The sequence below is a fragment of the Notothenia rossii genome, assembly GCF_949606895.1.
Source record: "Notothenia rossii genome assembly, chromosome: 11".
In the NCBI taxonomy this organism is placed as follows: Eukaryota; Metazoa; Chordata; class Actinopteri; order Perciformes; family Nototheniidae; genus Notothenia; species Notothenia rossii.
Window position 1 is genome coordinate 17,817,682 of NC_136910.1, and position 21,367 is coordinate 17,839,048.

Consider the following 21,367-nt stretch of genomic DNA (forward strand, 5'->3'; position numbering starts at 1 on the left):
ATCTGTTCTTTTAGGCACAATTGGTCATTTTTACAGACCTAACACGTTACTAAATACAATGACTTGCATCCACATACAGTCATTTACATTGGAACATTTTCTTAAAAGTATCAATTTTTAAAGTCAACTTGATTACTTTTTGAGCATTTAGGTATGGCTACAGTGCGAAATTTATGAACATGTGTTTTGGGGCATTCACCATAGAATAAAATAATGTTGATAATATCTCTTCAACTTACTGTATGAAGGCAATGATCTCCTGGTTAATTTTAAAGGAGATTTCCCTCATAGTATACATTTTCTCCCAAAGAAATCCGATTAATGTCTGTTCAATCTGTTCTAGTAAGTAACAACATTAAAAACAAAGACACTCACATGAGTATATGGAAGAGTATGGGCCAGGAATAAGGGAAACAAGTAAGAATGAAGAGCTTTCAGTATGGTTGCTAACGTTAGTTGATTTATGTAACCTTAAAGTTTGATGTTTGATTCCAACATTGCAACTTTTCTCCCTACTACTGAAACATATTAATAGTGACTTTTTTCCCTAATACTGAAAGATATAGGCTATTGCAAACTGAAAGAAAAAATAATTGTATGTTTTTTTCAGGCCTGGTACTAATACTGAATTTCCCACATTCTCCACATTTTCACTTTATTCGCAAAATGAAAATACAAAAATTATCATATTTTTTCCAAAGCTTGGCACACATACTGAAAGTTTAAATCTTGTTGTACCGTTGACAACATTCTTTTTTAAAGTCCTCCTCTGGTTGATGTTATCCCATGCATGGCACTAATATTCTCCCGAGACTCACCTGGGGAAAAAGTCCTATTGTTGAAGAGCAGACTTCCCTCAAAGCACAGGTGCTGCTAATCACTTAATGATTGCCTTCTGGCATTAGGCCAACATGCACGAGCAAATCCTTACATTACATTATTAACGCAATCACTCACACCTGCGATAATGGAGTCAACATGTACATTTCTCAGTTTTATTTTTGATGTAACTGCAGAAAGTGTGACCTAAAAGTGAGAAAAATGTACATTAACTAAATTATAAAGCAATGGAAACACTTAAAATACTAAGTAATTGAGGGGTACCCCGACTTTCTAAAGATGTGTGCAACCCTAAAAGGTGACGCACCGTTGCAGAACAGCAGGGATCCTGATAATGGGAGGAGTAAGTGATGACAGCGAAGCCTGTAAAACACGTTCAGTGAACGCAGCAATCCAGCCGGCTTTTCTCTGCGTAGCCTGGAGCAGCAGATCCCTGTTCTCTGAGCCGCCACAACATTCCTCACAGCATTCCTTCTCTCCGGTGCCCATTTTACTTGTTTTTATCTGAGAGCTGCGTCGGGAGAACCGGAGCTGCGGGGATGGATGCTGCTGCTGCGGAAAGGAGCGCCGCGGAGAGCCGGCTGGAGAGATGCAGTCACACGGCGTTTATAGAGGACAACACGCTGTATGTGTGGGGAGGCTACAAGGTGAGAAACACAGGCTAGTTGCACCTGTGCAGGTAAATATATCTGCCTTTTTAAAGTATCCATGTGTCCAATGGTTACTTTAATGTTCTGGTGTTGTGTAAAGTAGCATGCTGACATAATGACATTTTACCACTTGACCAAGAATAATTGAAAACTGTGATTGATCGTGAGCTTTAGCCTCAGGTGTTCTTCAAATTGGTTTGAACAGGAGTTTTTAGGCAGATGTATTTTGTGGTTTTGCTTCACAATATGTTTTTTTTTTCTATCATTTGTCCATCCTTATTGATATGTTTATGGGGGAAACCAACACCTGACTTGAAATTGACAATACAGTTGAATTTGCAACTTTTTTATTTAATAGTGTTATTGTAACTACACATCATGACAGGAGGATTTATATCATGACTGCTGCATTCGCTTTGGATTACCTACATAAACTGGATACTGAGTGTACACCTGTGTACAGAAACCAGAAGTTGAGAGCTCTCAAAAGCAACTTTATAGCCGCAGAGCAAAACATGTTCCAACAAAGAAAGCATTTCCCAGTGTCTATCTTGTTGCATCCTCATTGTTGCTATAAGATTACAACATTTATCTACTAAACCGCACAAGTCATTTACTTGTTTTGATGCTTTTAACCACTCCCACATTTTTCGTGGCTTTATTCCTCAGATAAGAGTACAGGTACAAGATGTGTTCATACTTTGACTGTATCTCCTCCTCTTCCTCTCAGGTAGTTGGTGGAGAGGACATTGTGTTGCCCAGTGATGAGATATGGCTCTGTGATTTGTACAGTGGGACCTGGTAAGATGTAGTTTAATCAGCTGATATGAACACTGTGTCGACCTTGACATTTAAAGCTGTGGATGTCGGCCTCGACCATGTGAAATGTTGAAAACAAGATGCAGGGACTGTGCAAAAGGGTGCAGTTAAAGGGAGAGTTTGTTGAATAAATCCCAGATTAAAAAGCCAACTATAGTGCAAACCAAGCACAAGGGTTGAGGTCACATTTCATCTGTTTCTTACCAACTTTTTCCTTTTTTGTGTCCCAGGGAGATGAGGGATATCAACGGTGACAAAGCACCAGATTTATCTGGATCCTGTGGCTCTTATCTGAACGGCACACTTTACATCTTTGCAGGATGCGACCCTGTTGGATACACAAACCAGGTGAGTTGCCTTGACTACCAACAAGCGTGTTGTTTGTAAAAGCAGTGGAAACAGTTTGTGGCCCTTGTGTATTGTCCTTAAACTGCAGTCATTGAGCTGAGCACCTGTTTTTAACCAGGTACAACAAATCTCGTTGAGAGGTTAAGAGTGACCTTACCAAGGAGAACAACAAAAAAAACAATACAGAAAACCGGTCACATACAATCAACTACTTTGTTTGCTTCCGACATGGTTACGTCACTATGTATCACTTGTGCTTTTATTAGTTAGCCCTCACATTTCTTAGCGATTGACCAATCACAAGAGCCGGCCAGCTGACCAATCAGAGCAGACTGGGCAATGGTTTCAGACAGAGGGTGAAAAGAGGTGCAGCTCAGGCAGTATGAGAACAATTGAAAGCTTTTTGAACATTAAAGCATGGAAACATGTCCCAGTAGAGTCACAAAAATGAACCAGAAAATGAGCATAATATGGCCCCTTTTTTAAAAGTGTCTTTCACTTCACTTGATGAATTAAAATTCCATCTGTACATTATTCCTGGAACAAGATGCTGCATATGCTTTACATTTAAGTTTATTTTTCCTGCCATCATGTGTCAAATAATTATGAAGATGTCCTTTTTTTCAGTTTTGTATCAAAATATTTTTTGGGGTATCTTTTGGTATTACTGAAATGTCCTCTTAAGAATACATACTTTGTTTTTTAGGATACATCGTCTATTTTTACAAGAGATCAGAGATTAACCGGATAAAGGGAATGTACTTTCAAAAAAACGTACAGGTTTTTGATTAAAAGAAATGGAACAAAGGCAACAATTTGAACACATAAACAGACTTATAAAAAGCTCTGAGCTCTGTTGGCTGTGCAACATTTTGCTTTAACACAGATCTTTTGTAAGGCATTGTCTGTTAGATCTAAACTTGTCAAAATGTAAAAATTGATACAGTGTATTATTATAATAATAATAAGCTTTATTTGTATGCACTGTGCAGCTCAAAGTCCTTTGACAAGGCTCACATCACGATATAAAACACAACCAGAGTTTTACATGCAGCAAAAAACAAAACAAATTAAAAAAAGATCATGTAGCAGATTATGTAACAATTAAATGGTGAACCCTTTTGGTAAAATAAAGGAAAACAAAATCAATAAATAAGATACTATGAAAATACCTATAAAAGACACTAATAATAAAAATGAAATAATTAACAAATGCCTAAAACATCAACTGAAAAGGGAATCTTGCTAATAAAATGGTCAAATAAATATTAAAAGTCAAAACCTGATAAACAATATAAAAATAACCAAATATTAAAAGACCATATAAAAAGTGGGGTGTCTCTAATTGGAAAAATGTATCTTTTAACTGTCGTTTAAAAATGTCCACTGAGTTGGCCTCTCAGATATTTCCTGGTAGGGTGTTCCACAGTTTGGGAGCGTAGTGGATAAAAGCGGCCTCACCCATTTTATTTTTGGAGACTTTAAAGATGTTTAAAAAGCCAGCTGAGGAGCACCACAGGGCTCGTCCAGGGACATTACATTTTTAAAACTTGTTATGAATGCCAGATATGAAGTTTGTCTTGTACATCATGCCAAGCCCAGGGCGTGTTTACAAGAAAAATGCAGTTTATCTATTTGTGATCTGATGATCTGGTGTCTGACAGGCTTAGCATTACACAGAGGCAATCAAAAAGGCTTTTAAAATGATAACACAAAAAAAAAACCTGAGATCAATCGACAGACAGACAGAATCGAGTGTTTTTACTGATGCACATCCTAAGCAGCAATGAAAGATGTCTCAAACTATAAATCTCACTCCATGATAAAGATGGCAGCTTCTTGATTCCAATTAATTGTACTCTCCTGTTTGTAGATGTTCAGCGTTGATCTCACAGAGCAGAACTGCACGTGGAAGAAAGTGACCGACACAAAGGGAACGACGCCCTCACCTCGAAACAAACACTCCTGCTGGGTCCATAGAGACAGGTCAGTGTGTGTGTGTGAAATCCCTCGGCAGCACACCAAGATTAGCTGTAAATGATACATATTTAGGAGGTTTTAAAATGAAAAAGTGGATTTCTATGTTTTTTCAATAGATTTATCACAAAATACTATCAGTTTTCGTACAACATGTGACGTGTTCCTTTTTTCCCCCCCTTGGCTCAGATTAATCTACTTTGGTGGATATGGGTGTAAGACGATAGGACAGGTACAGAACACAACATCAGCAAGCTTTGTCGTGGATGAGATGTCCTGGGTAAATGATAACAACCATGCAGCTTACTGTATGCTTACTTTAGCATATTGCTTGTTTGGCACTCATCATATTCCAATCTCTTCTTTTTCAGGCAACCATTGGAGATGTTTTATTCAGGTGCTGGGGCTGGAACAATGAAGTCAGTGTTTATGAACCACATACGGCCATGTGGAGTACGCCAGAGACTCGGGTGAGTGCAACATGATTTCATGTAAGCCTGTAGTTAACAGAGAGGGCTGTAGTATTTATTTGTGTTTTTATCTGCGTTTTATTTGTTTGTCGATTTCTTTCTTGTGTCCAGGGTCCTGCCCCTACGCCCAGAGGCTGCCATGCAAGTGCCCTTATGGGAAACAAAGGTTACATCTCTGGTGGCGTGGTGAGTTTGCTTTACCAACTTGTATACACTGTAGTTAAAGGGACAGTTCACCACAAATTGAAAATACTTATTTTTTATTTGACTTATTAGGTCTATTTCCCTATTTAGATTGTTTTTGTGTGTGTGTTGGAGATATCTGCAGTAATAATAATGCATTTTATTTATATAGCGCTTTTCACAACTCAAAGACGCTTTACAATATGAGGGAGGGTAGACAAACAAGGACAGGCAAACAAGTAAGTATAGTAAAATAAAAAGGCAGTCAAGAGGAAGTTGATTGATAGGGGGGGGGGCTTATGGGTAGACAGAGTTGAAAAGATGTGTTTTGAGGCGGGACTGAAAGACTGTTAGGGACTCAGAGTCACGGAGATCTTGGGGGAGGGAATTCCAGAGCCTAGGAGCTGCCACTGAGAAGGCTCTGTCCCCACAGCTGCAGAGTGTGGATGTGGGAATGGATAGGAGTCCGGCTGCGGTGGATCTGAGGGACCGTGGGGGTTGATAAGGAGTGAGAAGGTTTGTGAGATAAGGGGGAGCCAAATGGTGGAGTGCTTTGTAGGTGAGGACCAGAGTTTTGTATTTGATGCGATGGGAGACAGGAAGCCAGTGAAGGTCTTTGAGGACTGGGGTGATGTGATGCCATGATTTGGTATGCGTGAGGAGACGTGCAGCTGCATTTTGAACCCGTTGGAGTCTGTTGAGGGATGTAGTGCTGATGCCGTAAAAAAGTGAGTTGCAGTAGTCAAGGCGGGAGGAAATGAAGGCATGGATTAGTCGTTCGGCTGCGGGGTGGGTGAGAGAGGGTAGGATTTTATATAGAAATATCAGCAGTAGTTATGTCTGCCTTCTCTTCATGATAATGGAACTTGATGGCACTCTGCAATAATATTTTGAAAATATATTTTTACTTTCCCAGAAATCAGGAACTATTTCCTTTCTACCGCACTATACCTGTCAAGCATATCCCTGTGCAGGAGGGAGCTGTCATCGCACTAGGTCAGGTAGCGTTACAGCTCAACCTAGGAGTTTGAAAGAAATGTTTTACGTTTTGCGCTGTCCCACGCCTCTTTTCAAATACAGTGCACTATTCCCTCTGCACGGTGATACAGTTGTTAGCTGTAGTTTATGAGGAGTGACATCCTCGTCCTGGTGTCTGCACACTTTCTGACCATGTAAATAGGAAGTGTCCTTTTGACTGTACATACTAATATTATGATGATTAAACTCTGTCAAATTGCGAACACGTTTGTGTTTGCAGGAAACGCTTGAGTTGGACATGTTCTGCTTAGACCTGGACACCTGGACCTGGACACAATTGTAAAACTTCATCAATCTTTCACACATACTGTAGTTATAACCTTTTATTATAGCGAACACTACTTTAAATTGATGTACTGACCTCTTTTGCTCCCCCCCACCAGTGACTTCTCCCCATCCTGCTCACCTCTGGGCCGCTCCATGCTCACCATGACACCAACATCAGATCACACGCTCTTCATTTACGGCGGTCTCGGCATAGACGGAAACACTCTTAGTAAGTGTCGGCCACAGAATAAGTATCGATTTAAAAGGCTTCTGTATTAATCTCTGTATGCTCCAAGTCTTCTCTGCCTCATAGACTGATGATGGGTCAGCATTAAGACATGCAAAACAACCACAACTAGTTTTAAAATGACCTAAATACAAAATTACTACAAAGGACAGAAAATAGAGCAGAAACATTTTTTTGCAGCTCTTTGTGGTCATTTTGTGTGTCGTTGTAGTTCCTTTGTGGTTGTTTGAACGACTTTCCAATAAGAAATATTTACTTCAGAGGTCCTGGCATTGAAACTATAAAAACATTGTTTCTTCATTTTTATTATGGTCTTGACTCATCTGTCTCTGGCCAGGACTGTTTTTATTATAATGTGACTTTAAAAACAAAGGACATCATCATTGCTCAAGTGGTTAGTTTTGTGAAGCTCCCTGTGGTTTAATCTGCATTTTCACTAACCTCTCTCTGCTAGATGATGTCTGGCAGTTAAACACACAGAAGAAAGAGTGGGAAAAAATGACGCACCAACACAAGGACAAGCCCAGGTAGTTCCTTCTGTCATGTCAGCTTTAAGTGTAGCATAGTGTTTTCAAAAAATGTTGTGTTTTTTTCTGTATTCACCCTCCTGTTCCCCAGAGTGTGTCACTCAGCGTGCCTGGGGAGGGACAGCGATGTTGTCGTGTTCGGAGGAAGCAGCAACATGTGCCTCCTCATGGACTCGGTATGTCTTGTGTTTGACTTTCAATAAAAAAAGTGCATCTACCTTTTTGGGGTAGAAGTTAGCATATTACGCTTCAAGTTCACAGATCCCCTCAGGAGTTTCATCTGTCATGAAATTGCAGCATTTGTCTTTTTTAAAGCCCTCATTTCCTCTCTAATGTTCCAAACTATGTCATTTGTTAAATACACCAAATATAGCTCTGTGATTAAGAAGTGTTGCATAAAAAAGTTTAAGTTGCACAGATACTACGTGGTATTAATAATGTCACGCATGAAACCAACTGAAAGAGAACCCTGTAGAGAAATGTGTGTTTTATTACTATTCAGAGGTACAGTAAAACGAGACTGCTAACATGCATGATCAGCAGATACATGTTTACTTTTTTTTTCGCAATGCTAGCTTAGTTTGATAGCGTGCTATCATTTGCATATTAGTGCAAAATACAAAGGAATAAATGAGACAGATGGGAGTTTGTAGAGTATTGGTTAAGTAAAACCTGACTTAAAGATTGCACTAGTAGAACAGTCAAGGGATCATGTAAATCCTCTGGGAACAGCAATAGCCATACAAACGTTTGTGCATATATATTTTATACTTCTACACATATTCTTTGTTTGTGCCAAACTGGTGGGCCTACTGCCATCACCACCAGAATCATAAGCGGGTTTATTGCCAGGTAGGTTCACACGTACGAGGAATTTGACTTGCATGATTACATATAAAACCTTTTTTTTTTTAAAAGTACACAGATAGCAAACTATATTAAGAACACCGTAATAAAATACCAGACACGAATAACTAGTCATATTCTGCTGCTTTTTTTCACAATTTCTCTGAAGAGGCTTTAAATATTTTATAATGGAAAGAATAATTCCAGTAATGAATCTGTCATCCATCCTCATGTGCTGTTGTTGTTGTTGTTGTGTCAAACCTCTTTATGTGTCAGGTGGCTGTTCTGAGGGCTCCATCACAAAACCAGTGCAGTGACGTGTTCATGTTTCAGACCCAGCCGTGCTCCCTCTTCAGGTTTGTTCAACCTTCCACGTAAAATGTCTGAGTTAATATTTTTGTATCATTGCTCACTGTCTGATGTGATGTGGTTAGTCACATGCCCCTCTTGTTCCCACTACTCGTTATGTACATTGGTAGCATATGCGAGCGTGTTTGCACGTCGTCCCCGTTCACACATGATTAAGCAGTTCCACAGAGACCCTTTAAACACTCACAGCTATTTATACTCTCTGGCCCTGTGTTATGCTAATGAGCTTTACATTGTTATTATGTATGGTTAGTCTGTGCCATGTTTATAGTGAAGGATTAAAATGACTCAATGGAGATTAGTTGGTGAAGTTGAAATGTATTCATTCAACCTTCAAAGCATTTGAGTATTATGAAAGTTCTCATTCTGACCAGCCAGTGGCGTATGTGATTTTTGGATCATTTATTAAAAAAATGTCTAACTGATATTTTATTTTTGATAAATCATTTTAGGTTAATGTTTTGGCCCAAGAAATGTCACAAAGTGTTTTTTTGTTCTGAATCCTCATGGTTTATTTCCCTATTGTAAATCCAAAATGATTTTTTTTTTTTTTTGTCAGTCCAAAACTGATATACATGTAGACACAGATATTCAGTTTTTTATGACATAAAGCTTCTTCATGTTGCAGTTCTGCTGCAAATGTGTAGGTAATGTTAAACCTGTAAGGCAATAGCTTTTGTACTTTCAGGTTTTGTGGATGATGAGCTATAGCAAAATGCTCTCTTTACCGAACCAGAACGGTGTTTTTTTATAAAGAAAACACATGGGTAGAGGTTTATTCAAGATCTCTTATGTTGAGCTGGAACCTAACCAAGATAAACTTCAGCTACCTAGATCCACCTCTAAATCTAAAACACAGTGATGTCCTCCACCAAGGACTTTTACAAGTGTAAAGTGATGCCTGCATCAATCAAGTGATTCACATCTGCTCAAATGTTATGGCTTCTCCCTTGGGCCATGCTGCTACCAAGTTTCATGAATATCGGGAAGGTTTTTCTGTTTTACTTACAAACCAACAAGAAACTAATTTAACCGATGTTATGTGCGTCTTTCTGGCAACAGCATCCTTTTTATTAAACTGTGATTAATTTTTGCTACTGTGTGACCCCAATGTTGGTTGGTTGTTGGTTCCCTCTGTTGGTGTGATTGTATGATAGAATACACTATTGCTATTGCATACAAGAGTACAAGTTGGCCACTTTGGTCAATTTAGCCCATTTAAATTTGGATTGCAGAACTTTTACATTTAAATGAATGTCACATTTAGACCTTGCCAAATGACTTCACGTGCCTATATCGGGTGTCTGTGGTGACTTTCCCACACTAGAGCCTTGTATTCCTGCAGCATCTCCCCCTGCACCCATAAAGAACCAAATGTTAAAAGTAAAACACATCAGTTCTTGCCGGAGCAGAGCTACAGTTATGTCTACTAACGAGACAAAAGTGTTTTCAGAATCTAAACTGTCTGTTTGTCTTTCCTCTGTAGATTGTGTGAGGACCTAATAGCAGAAAACTCTGAGGTTTTTGAGGAGCAGCTGACCTGGCTGCCATCGAAGCTACGGAATAAAATTGACAAGCGAGTCACCTTTTTCTCCTCTACGAAACCCATTGTAACAGCTTGAAGACGTAGTTTGAAAAATAAATTGAACTAGTCAATTACTAAAACAGAAATGTTCTTCTTTGTGTGTTGGGAATTTTTGTGTTTAATCATTTAAAAAAAAAAGTGCTATTGTTTTAACTTAAGACGCATCATTTGTATGTTTGTTTTTTTGCCTTATTTTTAAACAACCAGTTAAGATTTGGTAACATTTTACTCTATTACAGTGTTTAATAATGTTCAATCTGTTTTTGAATAAAGGACTTTATATATTATTGTGGTTTTTACTATCATCAGTGGTTAAGAGTAAAAAGAAAGTAATCTACTTGTTATTTGAACTTGCGTACAATTGTGAATGAAGTACTCTAATCCTAACAATGTTCCCACACTGAGTACTTCCACAGTCCCACCAAACAAACAATGTATTAGACGTACGATGTGTGCAGTATAACAAAATAATGCCGCAAAATTATTCTTTATTGTTTTAAAAAAGGGGTTGCACATGCAAATTAAATATTTAACTTTTAATAAAAATCGGCCTAAATGATGACGATATTCTCTCAAAATATGTAAAATGTGTTTTAGAAGATAAAGGAATGAGTTATTCAAATGCAGAAAATGTCATGACTTAACACTTTGAATGCATTTAAACTTTAAAGCTGAAGGACACATGCATAAAAAGGTAAACGTTTCCTGAGAAGAAAGAAAAAAATGCTTTTTGTTTTGTTATCGTTAGCTTTATTTACCAATGTTTATTTTCATTTGTGAATATTTTCCCCCTTACTTCCTCTTCCGTGAGTTTCAGTTACAGATACATCAAACTTTACTATTACCGTTTTCCCTAAAGGGAAAGGTCATTCCAACTAATCACATTTTTTGAGAACCCATCGGACACTACTATCACTTTTTAACCTCCAATTGAAAAAAGGAGAGTTGGGATTGATTCTTTTTTTTTTATTTCTACGAGTTGATTTTGAGTTTAGGCGTGATTGTTGATGGTCACAGCAGAAACAAGGGGCATCTCATGCTGAAGGGGTGTCTTAGCTTTACACGGGTCGGACGTAGTTGGCAGGAAGCATGCCGCGCTGCCCCGTGCGCTGGTTGCACCCGAACATCCACCCTTCGTCTATCTGCTCCACGTTTAAGATCAGATCGCCTTCCTGCAGAGAAACTTCATCTGCATCTGCTGCCGTGTAGCTGTACACAGCCTGGTAACGTTTCTGTGGAGAGGGATCAAACACACACAGAGGAAATAAACAAACACAGCTGCACTGACATATGACAATGACTCCAAACAGGGTGATTTGCATTGAATTGTCCTAAGCACACCCCTATATACTGTAATACAAAAATTATCAACACAACTACACTGGCAGGTTGCTGACACTCAAAGTAGTGGGTCTCTTTATATCTGTTTTGCATCTCTTTCTAGTTGTTTTGAGTCTCAGAGCTATTTTGAATGTCTTTGTTGTGGGTCTCTTTGCAGCTCTTTTGCATCTCTTCGTAGTTTTCAGTGTCTCTCTGAAGTCTTTTTTCAGTTTCTTTGTGGTTATTTTGACTCTCTTAATGGTTTTTCATGTCTCTTTAAGTGACATTTTGTAGATTAAGGCCAGCAATTGTTACTTGTAATGACCACCGTGCACAAAGCCAGTTCCATCACAAAAAATGGTATCCAGTTTGGTGTGGAAGAAGAGAGCCCTGACCTCAACCATATCCAACACTTTAAATATGAACAGGAATACAGTCTGTGAGCCAAAACTGATCCCCAGACATCAGTGTTGGATCTCCGATGCTCCCACAGCACATTAAGACCCATTGATTTGCAATTGTATGTTCAACAGTTACATAATAAGTGTCAGGTGTCCATTATACTTTTGCCGTTTGAGTGTATGTTTATGTATTAGCCTTACCCCTCCACTAGGTGGTGCTACCGCAGCGGGACACGTTTGTCCGACTGGCGGCTGACTGAATCTCTCAGGGTTGCTGGGTTGTTCCTCATAGTCTACACACATACAAAAATATATGATTACATTTCGTGATTTTAATAAGTGTGTCAGAAGGTGTAAGGATGTTTCCTACCTTGTCTATTCTCAGGAGGAGGTGCGTCACTTCGAAACCTGCTCTTCTCAAAGTCTTCATGGTACTTTATCTGCACACACAGGAAGCAACACACTCATATTAAAGCCACATCAAACCTGACTGCTGACCCAATGTCTCTGTGAGAGGAAGAGGGGTTTATGTGCTGCAGATGGAGAGGGGTTTATCTCTGCTGCAGAGGCAACCGTTTTGAGAAACCTTTAAGCCTGTGTGTTTTAAGTTTTTAGATTTGGTGCATTTTATATTCTCATTTTAAAACACTTAAAAAAAACAAGAAATGTGAAACTCTCAAAAACCTATGTTACATATCTCCAGCCTTACATATCTACTTTTGAACATTCAATATATACAAATTAAATTAGCTTATTAAGAATGACCTATATGCAGAATGATTGATGAGAGAAGAATGTTGTCAAGAACTATTGGCTAATTTAAATTTTCTGAGTTTCTACTAACATTTTCTATTTGCTGCTTAATGCGGGCTTTGTCTTCTTATGGAATTATAGCAGAAGAAACTTTGGATATGGGAGATTGCCATTTTAATTGCACAAAAGTGAGTATTCAAAGATGAAAATAAATAGAAAGGGTTGTGACTCCTTCATTATAATGTTCCACATTTCACTGAAGAGAAACTATAGTGTTGAGACGCTTAATGCAACTTCCAGTGAGTCCACCAGGGGACAGAGAGAGAGGGATAATCCCACAGCCTCTATGAAATTAATCAAATGCAGTTCCAGCTTTTAGAGGCTGGAAGAGGACACTTACTGGGTGTCCTAAATAGACCTCAGGAAGAGAAACAGACATAGATCTGATGGGAAAAGACTGGAGGAGAGTGAGAGACTTGAAATCAAGAGGGGGGACGATTGAAAGAAAGAACAGGAGAAAAAAAGGACATAGTGACTGAAAACTAAAAAAGGAAAGACAGAAAGAAAGAAAGGAAAAGAAATGAAGGAAGGAAATAAAATGGAAATTAGGAAGAAAATAGGGAGTTTGGGAGGAAAGAGAGGAAAAAGAGTGAGGAAGGAAGGAAGGAAGCTCCCAGTGGAAAAATAAGTTACTCGATTTTGTCTTTTTCACATGCAGCTTATCTCCCTTCATTCCTTTCTGCAACCACAACTCTCATGAGACAAAAAACAGAAAGTGTGTTTGTTGGTTTAAGTGTGGTATGCATGAGTGTGTGTATATGCGTGTGTGTATATGTATATGTGTATGTGTGTGTGTGTGTGTGTGTGTGTGTGTGTGTGTGTGTGTGTGTGTGTGTGTGTGTGTGTGTGTGTGTGTGTGCGTGCGCGCAAGCGTGAGCGTGAGCGTGTGTTCACAGCTGAGAGACTTTGACCATATAGGGCAGCTGCTCCTCAGTGGCCGAGGAGAAATGCCTGAAATGTGTCTCTGCAGGATCCCTCACTGCTGCCTGCTGCAGTTTTTTATTCTCTGCCAGTGTATCAAAGTGGTTTTAAGTACCAGTCCACAAATCTCCAATCTACCATCTTGTTATTGGACCAGGATGTTTTCCTGTTGTGTCTTTTGGGAAATTGCTCAACTTGTTTCTTGCATCTGACCATCCTTGTTTTTTTTGTCTCTTAAGGTATAAAACCCTACCTATAATTAGATTAGTTTCTTCATTAAATTATTATAATGATATATCTTTGAGTGAAAAAGAATAACAATCAAAAGTAGATTACCCAAATTACAAAAATAAAAATGGAATTAAGTTTGCCTTTTCTATACACAATGTCCTAGTTACTGCAGATAATCAGCATAATTGTTTCCACAGATTTCCCTATTCTCTACCAAAGAAAAGGTTCCAGACCTCTGAATCATCGAACATCTCCAATTTCCCCAGTTTGCCTCTTAGATTGGCTTATTTCTTCAGTGCTCATGCAAATCTTAAGTTACCCTATACAGCAACCACTACCACAGCTTCTAAGTGGACTTAAAATGACGTTCTTGGGCTGGATACGTCATTCTCCAGTGGTTATTTAGGCCATCTCTCAAACAGGAAACTGTATAGTCATAATGTCAAACAAAATGGCTGCCCAACATTACGTTTCTTACGTTACTGATCTGGTCTTGCGTCTTCTTCAGTCTCTGCATCTCCGGAGTGTCGACCACCACGCTGAAACCTTTCCCCTTGTTCTTTTCAAAGTCCTCCTTGTAAAGAGCCTGAAATGTACAGTAAAATCAATCTTATTTTAGAAGAGGAATAATCCTATTTGCTTTCTTGCTGGGAGTTAGAGGTGAAGATTTATACTTCTCTTGTCGTTATTGGGAATATGAAGCTACAACCAGAAGCTTGTTAGCTTAGCTTAGCATAAAGACTCTAAATAGCCAGGCACTGTCCACAGGTAATAACATCTGCCTATCAGCACTTCATAAACTCGCTCACAAACACATTAGATCTTGTTTGTTTAATCCGTAGTCTTCCGAAGTCACGGCCAAGAAATAGTCTTGACACATAATCCCCAGTAACAATACACATGTCCTTTTGACACTTCTGTTTTTGTATTGCTTTATTAATTACAAAAACCCCATATTTTACCTTTGGTCACAGCCAGGCTAGCTGTTTTCACCCTGTTTCTAAGCTAAGCGAAGCTAGCAGTCTGCTGGGAGTTGGATTCATATTTAACCAACCAACATGAGAGTGGTATCAATCTTCTCATCTCAAACTTGGCAAGACAGCGAAAGTCACAAACTACTTATTTGGAGTGAAATCTTTCATTAGACCTGTTATATTTTCAATTCATGCATATTTTTATCCACATGGAGTTTTGAGCTGCATTCATGGTTTATTGGTACAAATTGAAAGACATCTCGCTGTTTCTTCAATGCTCTTACAATTATATTGTTGGTACTGTATGTAACACTCACTGACCTTTTGCCTATGACCCCTTAATTTGTGTTAAAGTGTACTGAACTGGAAGCCTACTTCTCACAGGGTGCATGTTAGTGTGTGCAGGTCTTACATGCGGATTAGAAACAACTGCACTTGTTGCTATTTCTTTTGCCAGCAATGATAAATTCAATATAACCTAAATGCAGCATTGGATGAAAAATGTATTAAACAATCACGTAAAAGGGAAATGTATTTGAAGTTCATGCAGACAAACATAGTTAGTGGTTGAAAGGACGTTACATCTAAAGCTACGACGGACTGTTATGACTTATGACGAAGATTTAGTGTTATTATATTATTTGATGCTCTTCAGTTCTTGAGGCGAACCGGACGTACGTGACTGATCTGGTCTTGAGTCTTCTTCACTCTCTGCATCTCCGGAGTGTCGGCTACCACGCTGAAACCTTTGCCCTTGTTCTTTTCAAAGTCCTCCTTATAGAGCGCCTGCAAATTTGTTATGCATCAGTCTTTGAAATGATTCCCCTGAGGTTAGCTTCTCAGCCCAAAGAGGGTTGCTTTTGAAAATAACAGAAAATGGATTAGATATCCTGTGTAAGCACGGACAATTATGCTAAATGTGATTCACAAATAAACATAAACACACACTTTAGGCTATTTGTAACATTTCTTTGTACGTTTAGGCGCCGGGGAAACACTTGCAACTTAAACAAATCCAAAATGTTTACTTTAAAGTAAATCTGAGACAAAAAACATACACACATAGTGGTGAGTCATGTTCTTGCTATGAGGAATATGCTGTCTTAGTAAGAGAGCTTAACTGCCGAGACTTTTATGGTTATAAACAGTGAGCTGGGTTGGATGAGATGAGGCGAGAGGACAGAAAGGGAGAGAGAGAGAGAGGAGGAAGCCGCTGTTGGTGTGAATGTGATCACAATGTTATCCTCAGCATCTTGTAGCATAATAATATATGTTACATGATAGAAAGGGTTTTTTACCAAACATGGAGCTAATCTGTGTGGTAACATCAGGTGCTTGTTTCAGACACTTGTTATATTCTGAAAAATCATTTGGTTCCTTAAATACTTTAAATTCACATAAGTAAAGAGCCTAGCTGTAGTTTTCCTTGCAAAGAGGGGTTTGTGGTTCTCATCAAACGTTTGTGCTAACATTTAATATGTGTGGTTTGTTTTCTTAGTTCACGTTGACACGAAAACAAGGACATTGGGATGGATTTTTAAGAGAAAGTGAGATGCAGAGAAACAATACAATCTATTGGCTTGGTACTTTGATGGATTGGTCTAACCCTCGCCTTGCAGGTCATAGCAGTCCATTAAGTCTCTCAGCTAGATGCCAGAGTCGATTAACCTAGTTGAAACAAATGATTGAAAAGGAGGCAGGGGGGAAAAATGTACTTAGATCTCTAGAAGTATCTTTAGAAGTAAAAAAATAGGGACACCAATACTACGCCATGTGGCACATATGGGACTACTGTGGAAATGTCAACAGATACAAAGGGCTGTACTTATTAAGCAATCAGATTTTCAACAAAGCAAAACCAGAAGGGCATTGAAAGAGTGAAGATGTTTGCCAAGAGCATTTTCATAAGTCAAAAATAATGAGTGTATTGGTTCCTCCTCGGCCGTGCAACATCCTTCCAACAAGTTTCGTCTAAATCGGTCGGTTATTTTCAGAAATCATGCTGACAGGCAAAGCAACAAACCATTCTGAAAACATAACCTCCTTTTAAATATTCCACATTGATAGTACGAACTGATAAATTCAATTCATGGAAAACGCTTGCAGGGGAAGAAAAGTTTTGAATTGAAACTGTGAAGTAACAACACAATCCCTAAAGTAAGATCCAAACTGTAAAGGAATCTCTTTAATTGTGCGGGACTTGCAGGGCTTGGACAGTGTGATGAGATTAAAGATTAAGTACGATGAAGGCCAAGTTGAGCCAAGGCCACAAGAAAGTCCAAAAGGAAAAAGAGATGGAAGTGATTTTTAAAATATGCTACAGTCAATGCAAAATCCACTTGTTCATGTCTCTTCTGCATCATGATGTGTCCCCTCTGTGGAAAGAGACTCTGAAAGTTTCTGATAAAAAGATTCACTCACTTTTTGTTCTGATTCATTTATATAAAAACCTGCCTGAAAATGAGCTGATCCGATTTTGGCCACTTTATGATATCTTAACGATTTTTTGGCTTGTGTAACCATTAGCCAATCACCAACCAAGGTAACCCCCCCCCCCCCCCACCTTATCACCTGGATCTCCTCCTAGAGCACCACTGTGTTCTTTTTAACCAAATCTCTCTCAGAGGGGCGTGGGGAGGGGCTCCCTATTTTCATCTAAAGTAACAGACAGGGAATCAGCACTTTTGAAACAGGGCTGAAACAGAGGGGATTATGGGATGCTACAATGCAAGATCTGTTTGGTGTTTGGAGCCAAACACTTCAGAGACATGTTTTGTATATATCTGAGACCTATAATATATCGATGAAAAACAGTATAATAGGAGACCTTAAGGAAAAACCATATACAAAACTCAGATTTTTGTTCAGGTTAAATCCCAGACTTTTACATTTAAATCAAGCATTTCAGGTTGATTCATTTGATTCAATGAAAGGAATCCATTTGTGCTGAGAGGTGCGTCCTTGTCTCCTGCTGTGAGACGGACAGAGAGCTGATTGGAGGAGACGGATAGAGGGGGAAAGACATTCCGAGTCAGGATGACGGCAACTAGATTAGGAAGGGTATTTTAGAAAGAACGCAGAGACAGGGGATTGATCCACGGGTGTCTCACCTGGCTGTTGAGCATGCTCTGTTGCTTGAGACGCAGATTCTCTGGAGTGTCGGCCACAATGGTGAAGGAGGTTTTGGGGTAATGCCTGAAATAACGAAAGAGTAAAACATTTTAGAATTTATATTCGGAACCAAACAACCAAAATGAATCCAAAAAAGACAACTGTAATGCAATCTTTCCTGAAAAATATAATTTGTAAGTGCCCCGATACAGAATGAGATGTTCTGGGTTTCCTGAACTGTTTTAAGCAGGATAATCAGTGTGGTGTTAACACTCACATACTGCAGTAAGGTTTCTTCTCAAAGCCTTTGTAGGTCGTCATGCTCAGGGCCATCTTGCAGACCTCGCAGCTGAAACAACCTTTGTGCCAATACTTGATGGAGAAAAAGAGAGCGAAGAGTCGGAGACAAAGCGTAAAATATTCAAAAGTCTTGCTGATTGTTCAAATGCAAGCACTTTAAGTCAGCAAAAAATAAATTAAAAAAGAGGACATTAATGTAACTTTCACTGACAGAGTCGGAACATTCCTTTACTGCTCTACATAAGAGCGCAGCTGATTCTCCTCTTTGCTAAACAAGTGCAAATAATAAGAGATGTCACCGTGAGAAAAGACAAAATAAGGATGGTTATTGTTTTTAGATGCTATTCAAATAATACGTTTAATTCTTTTAATCGGGGTTCAATGAGTAACATTAGATAAGATTTAAGACTTGTGTTCTATCTGTGCTCTCTTCAAAGCAATCAGACTCAATTCACAAAAAGGTACATTTTACTTCAAAGAACATGGGAGTGTCTGGTCTCCCATTGCCTGAATTGGTTAGTCAGTGTTATTATACCAAAAACACCTGTGTCCTGTGGTCTAAAACTAATGTTTCAGTCAATGGAGTCTGGTTGCTTAAGAGAGCATAGATAACGCTTTCACTTCCCTGTCAGATAGGGCTGACAGACAGATAGATAAAGCAGTGAAAATATTCTAAATATAGGGTCCACTTAAACTAATAATAATAATAATAATAATAATAATAATAATAATAATTTGGGTGGCTTAAATACATTTTGCCACTGCCCTGCACATTGCCTAACTTCAGGTTCTTCTGTCTTTTGTCTAAATTGGAGGGGCGCTGGATTAATACCTCATACAATTGCACTTCGAATATTCAAACTATCTTTTAGCAACTATAGGCCCTGTCAATTTCCAGATTAAGGTATGGATGAGAGTTCTCCAACTCAATTAGTAACCTGTTTACATGATTTACTTAATTCCACAACATAAAATAACATATTTGTGGAGAAGAACTGCTTTAATGCAAGTTACATCATTGTGTCAATTAAATCAACCCAGACTGTTACATTGATCTGAGTGTCTTTATGGTTATCATAGAAGCTCACACACACACACACACACACACACACACACACACACACACACACACACACACACACACACACACACACACACACACACACACACACACACACACACACACACACACACACACACACACACACACACACACACACACACACACACACACACACACACACACACACACACACACACACACACACACACACACACAGACACACACACACACACACACACAATCTTGTTTTCTCTTTCTTTAAATAGCCTTTAGAAGTTTTTGGCCAATGTTGGTAAAGCGGATGTGGTTTTTCGCCTCTCGCTCCATTTTGTGTGTCTGTGTCATTTCAAAAATATGTATATAGAGTATTAGTGTGTATCTATATGTAATTGTGCATGTGTTGTCAGCCACATAAACAGACAATCGTAAAGTGGTAAAGCATCAAAGAGGATACTATGGCATTAAGTACAACATATTTTAGTTTAAATGACATGTATTGTGTTATATCTGCTAGCTTTTCAATGCTAAAACAATAGTACACTTGCCTAAGTCATATTTTAAGTAGTTTAATGTACTTGAGTATCAATGTTATGCTACTCAATTTTCTGCTACTTTTTTCATTAAATAATAAAAATAATAATTATAGAGTCTTACCTCACTACATTTACTGACAGCTTTATCTAATAGTCAATCTGACATGTTTAGATGAATAGTATATGTTATATACAAATAAATGATTATGTATTGTTAAAGGTAAAGATAAAACTGATTCACTGGGAAATTCCTAGTTAAAAAAGCCCATATTTAACAACGTCAACATTAAAGTGATATCTAAATGCAATAACCAGAATCAATCACTCAAAGTTCAATATTTGAGTAGATTCGTTCTTCCATCACTGCCTTAAGTACATAACTTATAGTAAACTTATTATCAGACAATATTGCAGATTTATAATCTCGACGTATATTAGTGAATTTGTAATATAAAAGGGATATCTGGTAAGTGAATTTGATTTAGATTTGTATCACCTTACCTTATCAAGGCAATTAATTTTTTCTGTTGGGTAAACTGGTTTATTGCATCTTCCACAGGGCGGATTCATGATGGCGCAGGGATTCTTAACACCAAAAAACAAACAAAAATACTAATTGAAAAAGTAAGTAATAAAATAAGTGTTCAGAAGTAAAGTACAGGCTATGATGATCAACCGGGACACGAACCGTCCTCTTCTTCGTATGCAGGCATTTCAATTAATATGACCTCAAGGCGAGGAGGAGTCAAACGTGAAGCATTGAGACTGCATGGTGCCTTCACTTAACATCGGAAAAGAAAGTTTCACTTGTTGTGGAAGAAGTACCAACACAACGCATAGGAGACAATCCACTAGATTAAAAATACTTTTCGTTTTGATATTTTAAGTATCTGTTTTATGCTCACATCCTTCTACTGTTTCACTGCGAGACTTTGACCTGTAATGGATTATATTTACAGATCTTCATTATTGATTTGAATGTTTATATCCAGGTTAAAAGTTGTGGATAACGGGTTTTTGCATAGTACCTGAAGGCAGCTTCAAATGCAATAAGGAGAATCCGAAAAAAAACCTTAAAAGGAGCAAACGATAGTACCCAAACAGAGAAAAGTATTACCACTACATTACAGTAAGAACGACTGCTATGAATACGTACATATCGGGACCTTATGTTTTCAATCTTAAAACAGAAACTCATTACAAACTGTGAATGAAATAAAACACAAGAGAGGACTTAGTGACTTGGGTAAGTATGTTTTGACGTCCTCTGCTGGAGAATGTGAGACACTACAACCACTATATTGTTTACACTGTGAACTTACATTTTAGATCACGTTATGACTAAAAACCATAGAGGTTATCTTGCTACATGGCTTTTTAAGTGTGGTGATATACAAAGAACCATCATACACCTTCAACCTAACGTGTAATCTTAAATGGTTAAATAATCTGCTTTTTCCGTACAGTTATCTCGTCGGGGGTATAGCTCAGTGGTAGAGCATTTGACTGCAGATCAAGAGGTCCCCGGTTCAAA

General features: G+C 38.4%; 2 protein-coding genes across 5 annotated transcripts; one reads left to right on the forward strand and one right to left on the reverse strand.

The window, feature by feature from the left end:
• Positions 1-982: 982 nt before the first annotated feature.
• LOC307024872 (kelch domain-containing protein 1-like) lies at positions 983-10,453 on the forward strand. 3 transcript variants are annotated; one of them, XM_079659331.1, is made up of 13 exons: positions 983-1,487; positions 2,221-2,291; positions 2,540-2,657; positions 4,531-4,643; positions 4,824-4,866; positions 5,006-5,104; positions 5,216-5,290; positions 6,546-6,604; positions 6,709-6,821; positions 7,294-7,366; positions 7,458-7,542; positions 8,489-8,568; positions 10,068-10,453. In XM_079659331.1, exons 1-13 carry the CDS (start codon positions 1,380-1,382, stop codon positions 10,201-10,203), a joined length of 1,173 nt encoding a protein of 390 aa, XP_079515457.1. In that variant the 5' UTR covers positions 983-1,379; the 3' UTR covers positions 10,204-10,453. The 3 variants fall into 3 exon arrangements, with proteins under 3 accessions (XP_079515457.1, XP_079515458.1, XP_079515456.1); XM_079659332.1 differs by having other exon boundaries at positions 984-1,487; positions 4,824-4,914; positions 7,406-7,542; positions 10,068-10,205; XM_079659330.1 differs by having other exon boundaries at positions 988-1,487; positions 4,824-4,914.
• On the reverse strand, positions 10,117-20,551 carry LOC307024873 (LIM and SH3 domain protein 1-like). Of its 2 annotated transcripts, XM_079659333.1 has the most exons (8): positions 20,335-20,551; positions 18,215-18,309; positions 17,937-18,021; positions 15,505-15,612; positions 14,331-14,438; positions 12,258-12,327; positions 12,089-12,180; positions 10,117-11,398 (listed from the first exon to the last, which is right to left on the reverse strand). In XM_079659333.1, exons 1-8 carry the CDS (start codon positions 20,401-20,403, stop codon positions 11,225-11,227), a joined length of 801 nt encoding a protein of 266 aa, XP_079515459.1. In that variant the 5' UTR covers positions 20,404-20,551; the 3' UTR covers positions 10,117-11,224. The 2 variants fall into 2 exon arrangements, with proteins under 2 accessions (XP_079515459.1, XP_079515460.1); XM_079659334.1 differs by lacking the exon at positions 15,505-15,612.
• Between the last annotated feature and the right edge of the window lie 816 nt (positions 20,552-21,367).

Excerpts from the sequence above, each read along its gene's own strand:
- LOC307024872 (XM_079659330.1), top strand. The coding sequence starts at position 1,380 with ATGGATGCTGCTGCTGCGGAAAGGAGCGCCGCGGAGAGCCGGCTGGAG. Across the intron at positions 2,658-4,530 it reads CTGTTGGATACACAAACCAG|ATGTTCAGCGTTGATCTCAC; the intron begins GTGAGTTGCCTT and ends TCCTGTTTGTAG. Across the intron at positions 6,822-7,293 it reads CATAGACGGAAACACTCTTA|ATGATGTCTGGCAGTTAAAC; the intron begins GTAAGTGTCGGC and ends TCTCTCTGCTAG.
- LOC307024873 (XM_079659333.1), bottom strand. The coding sequence starts at position 20,403 with ATGAATCCGCCCTGTGGAAGATGCAATAAACCAGTTTACCCAACAGAA. Across the intron at positions 18,310-20,334 it reads AAATTAATTGCCTTGATAAG|TATTGGCACAAAGGTTGTTT; the intron begins GTAAGGTGATAC and ends TTCTCCATCAAG. Across the intron at positions 12,181-12,257 it reads TCCTCCTGAGAATAGACAAG|ACTATGAGGAACAACCCAGC; the intron begins GTAGGAAACATC and ends GTATGTGTGTAG.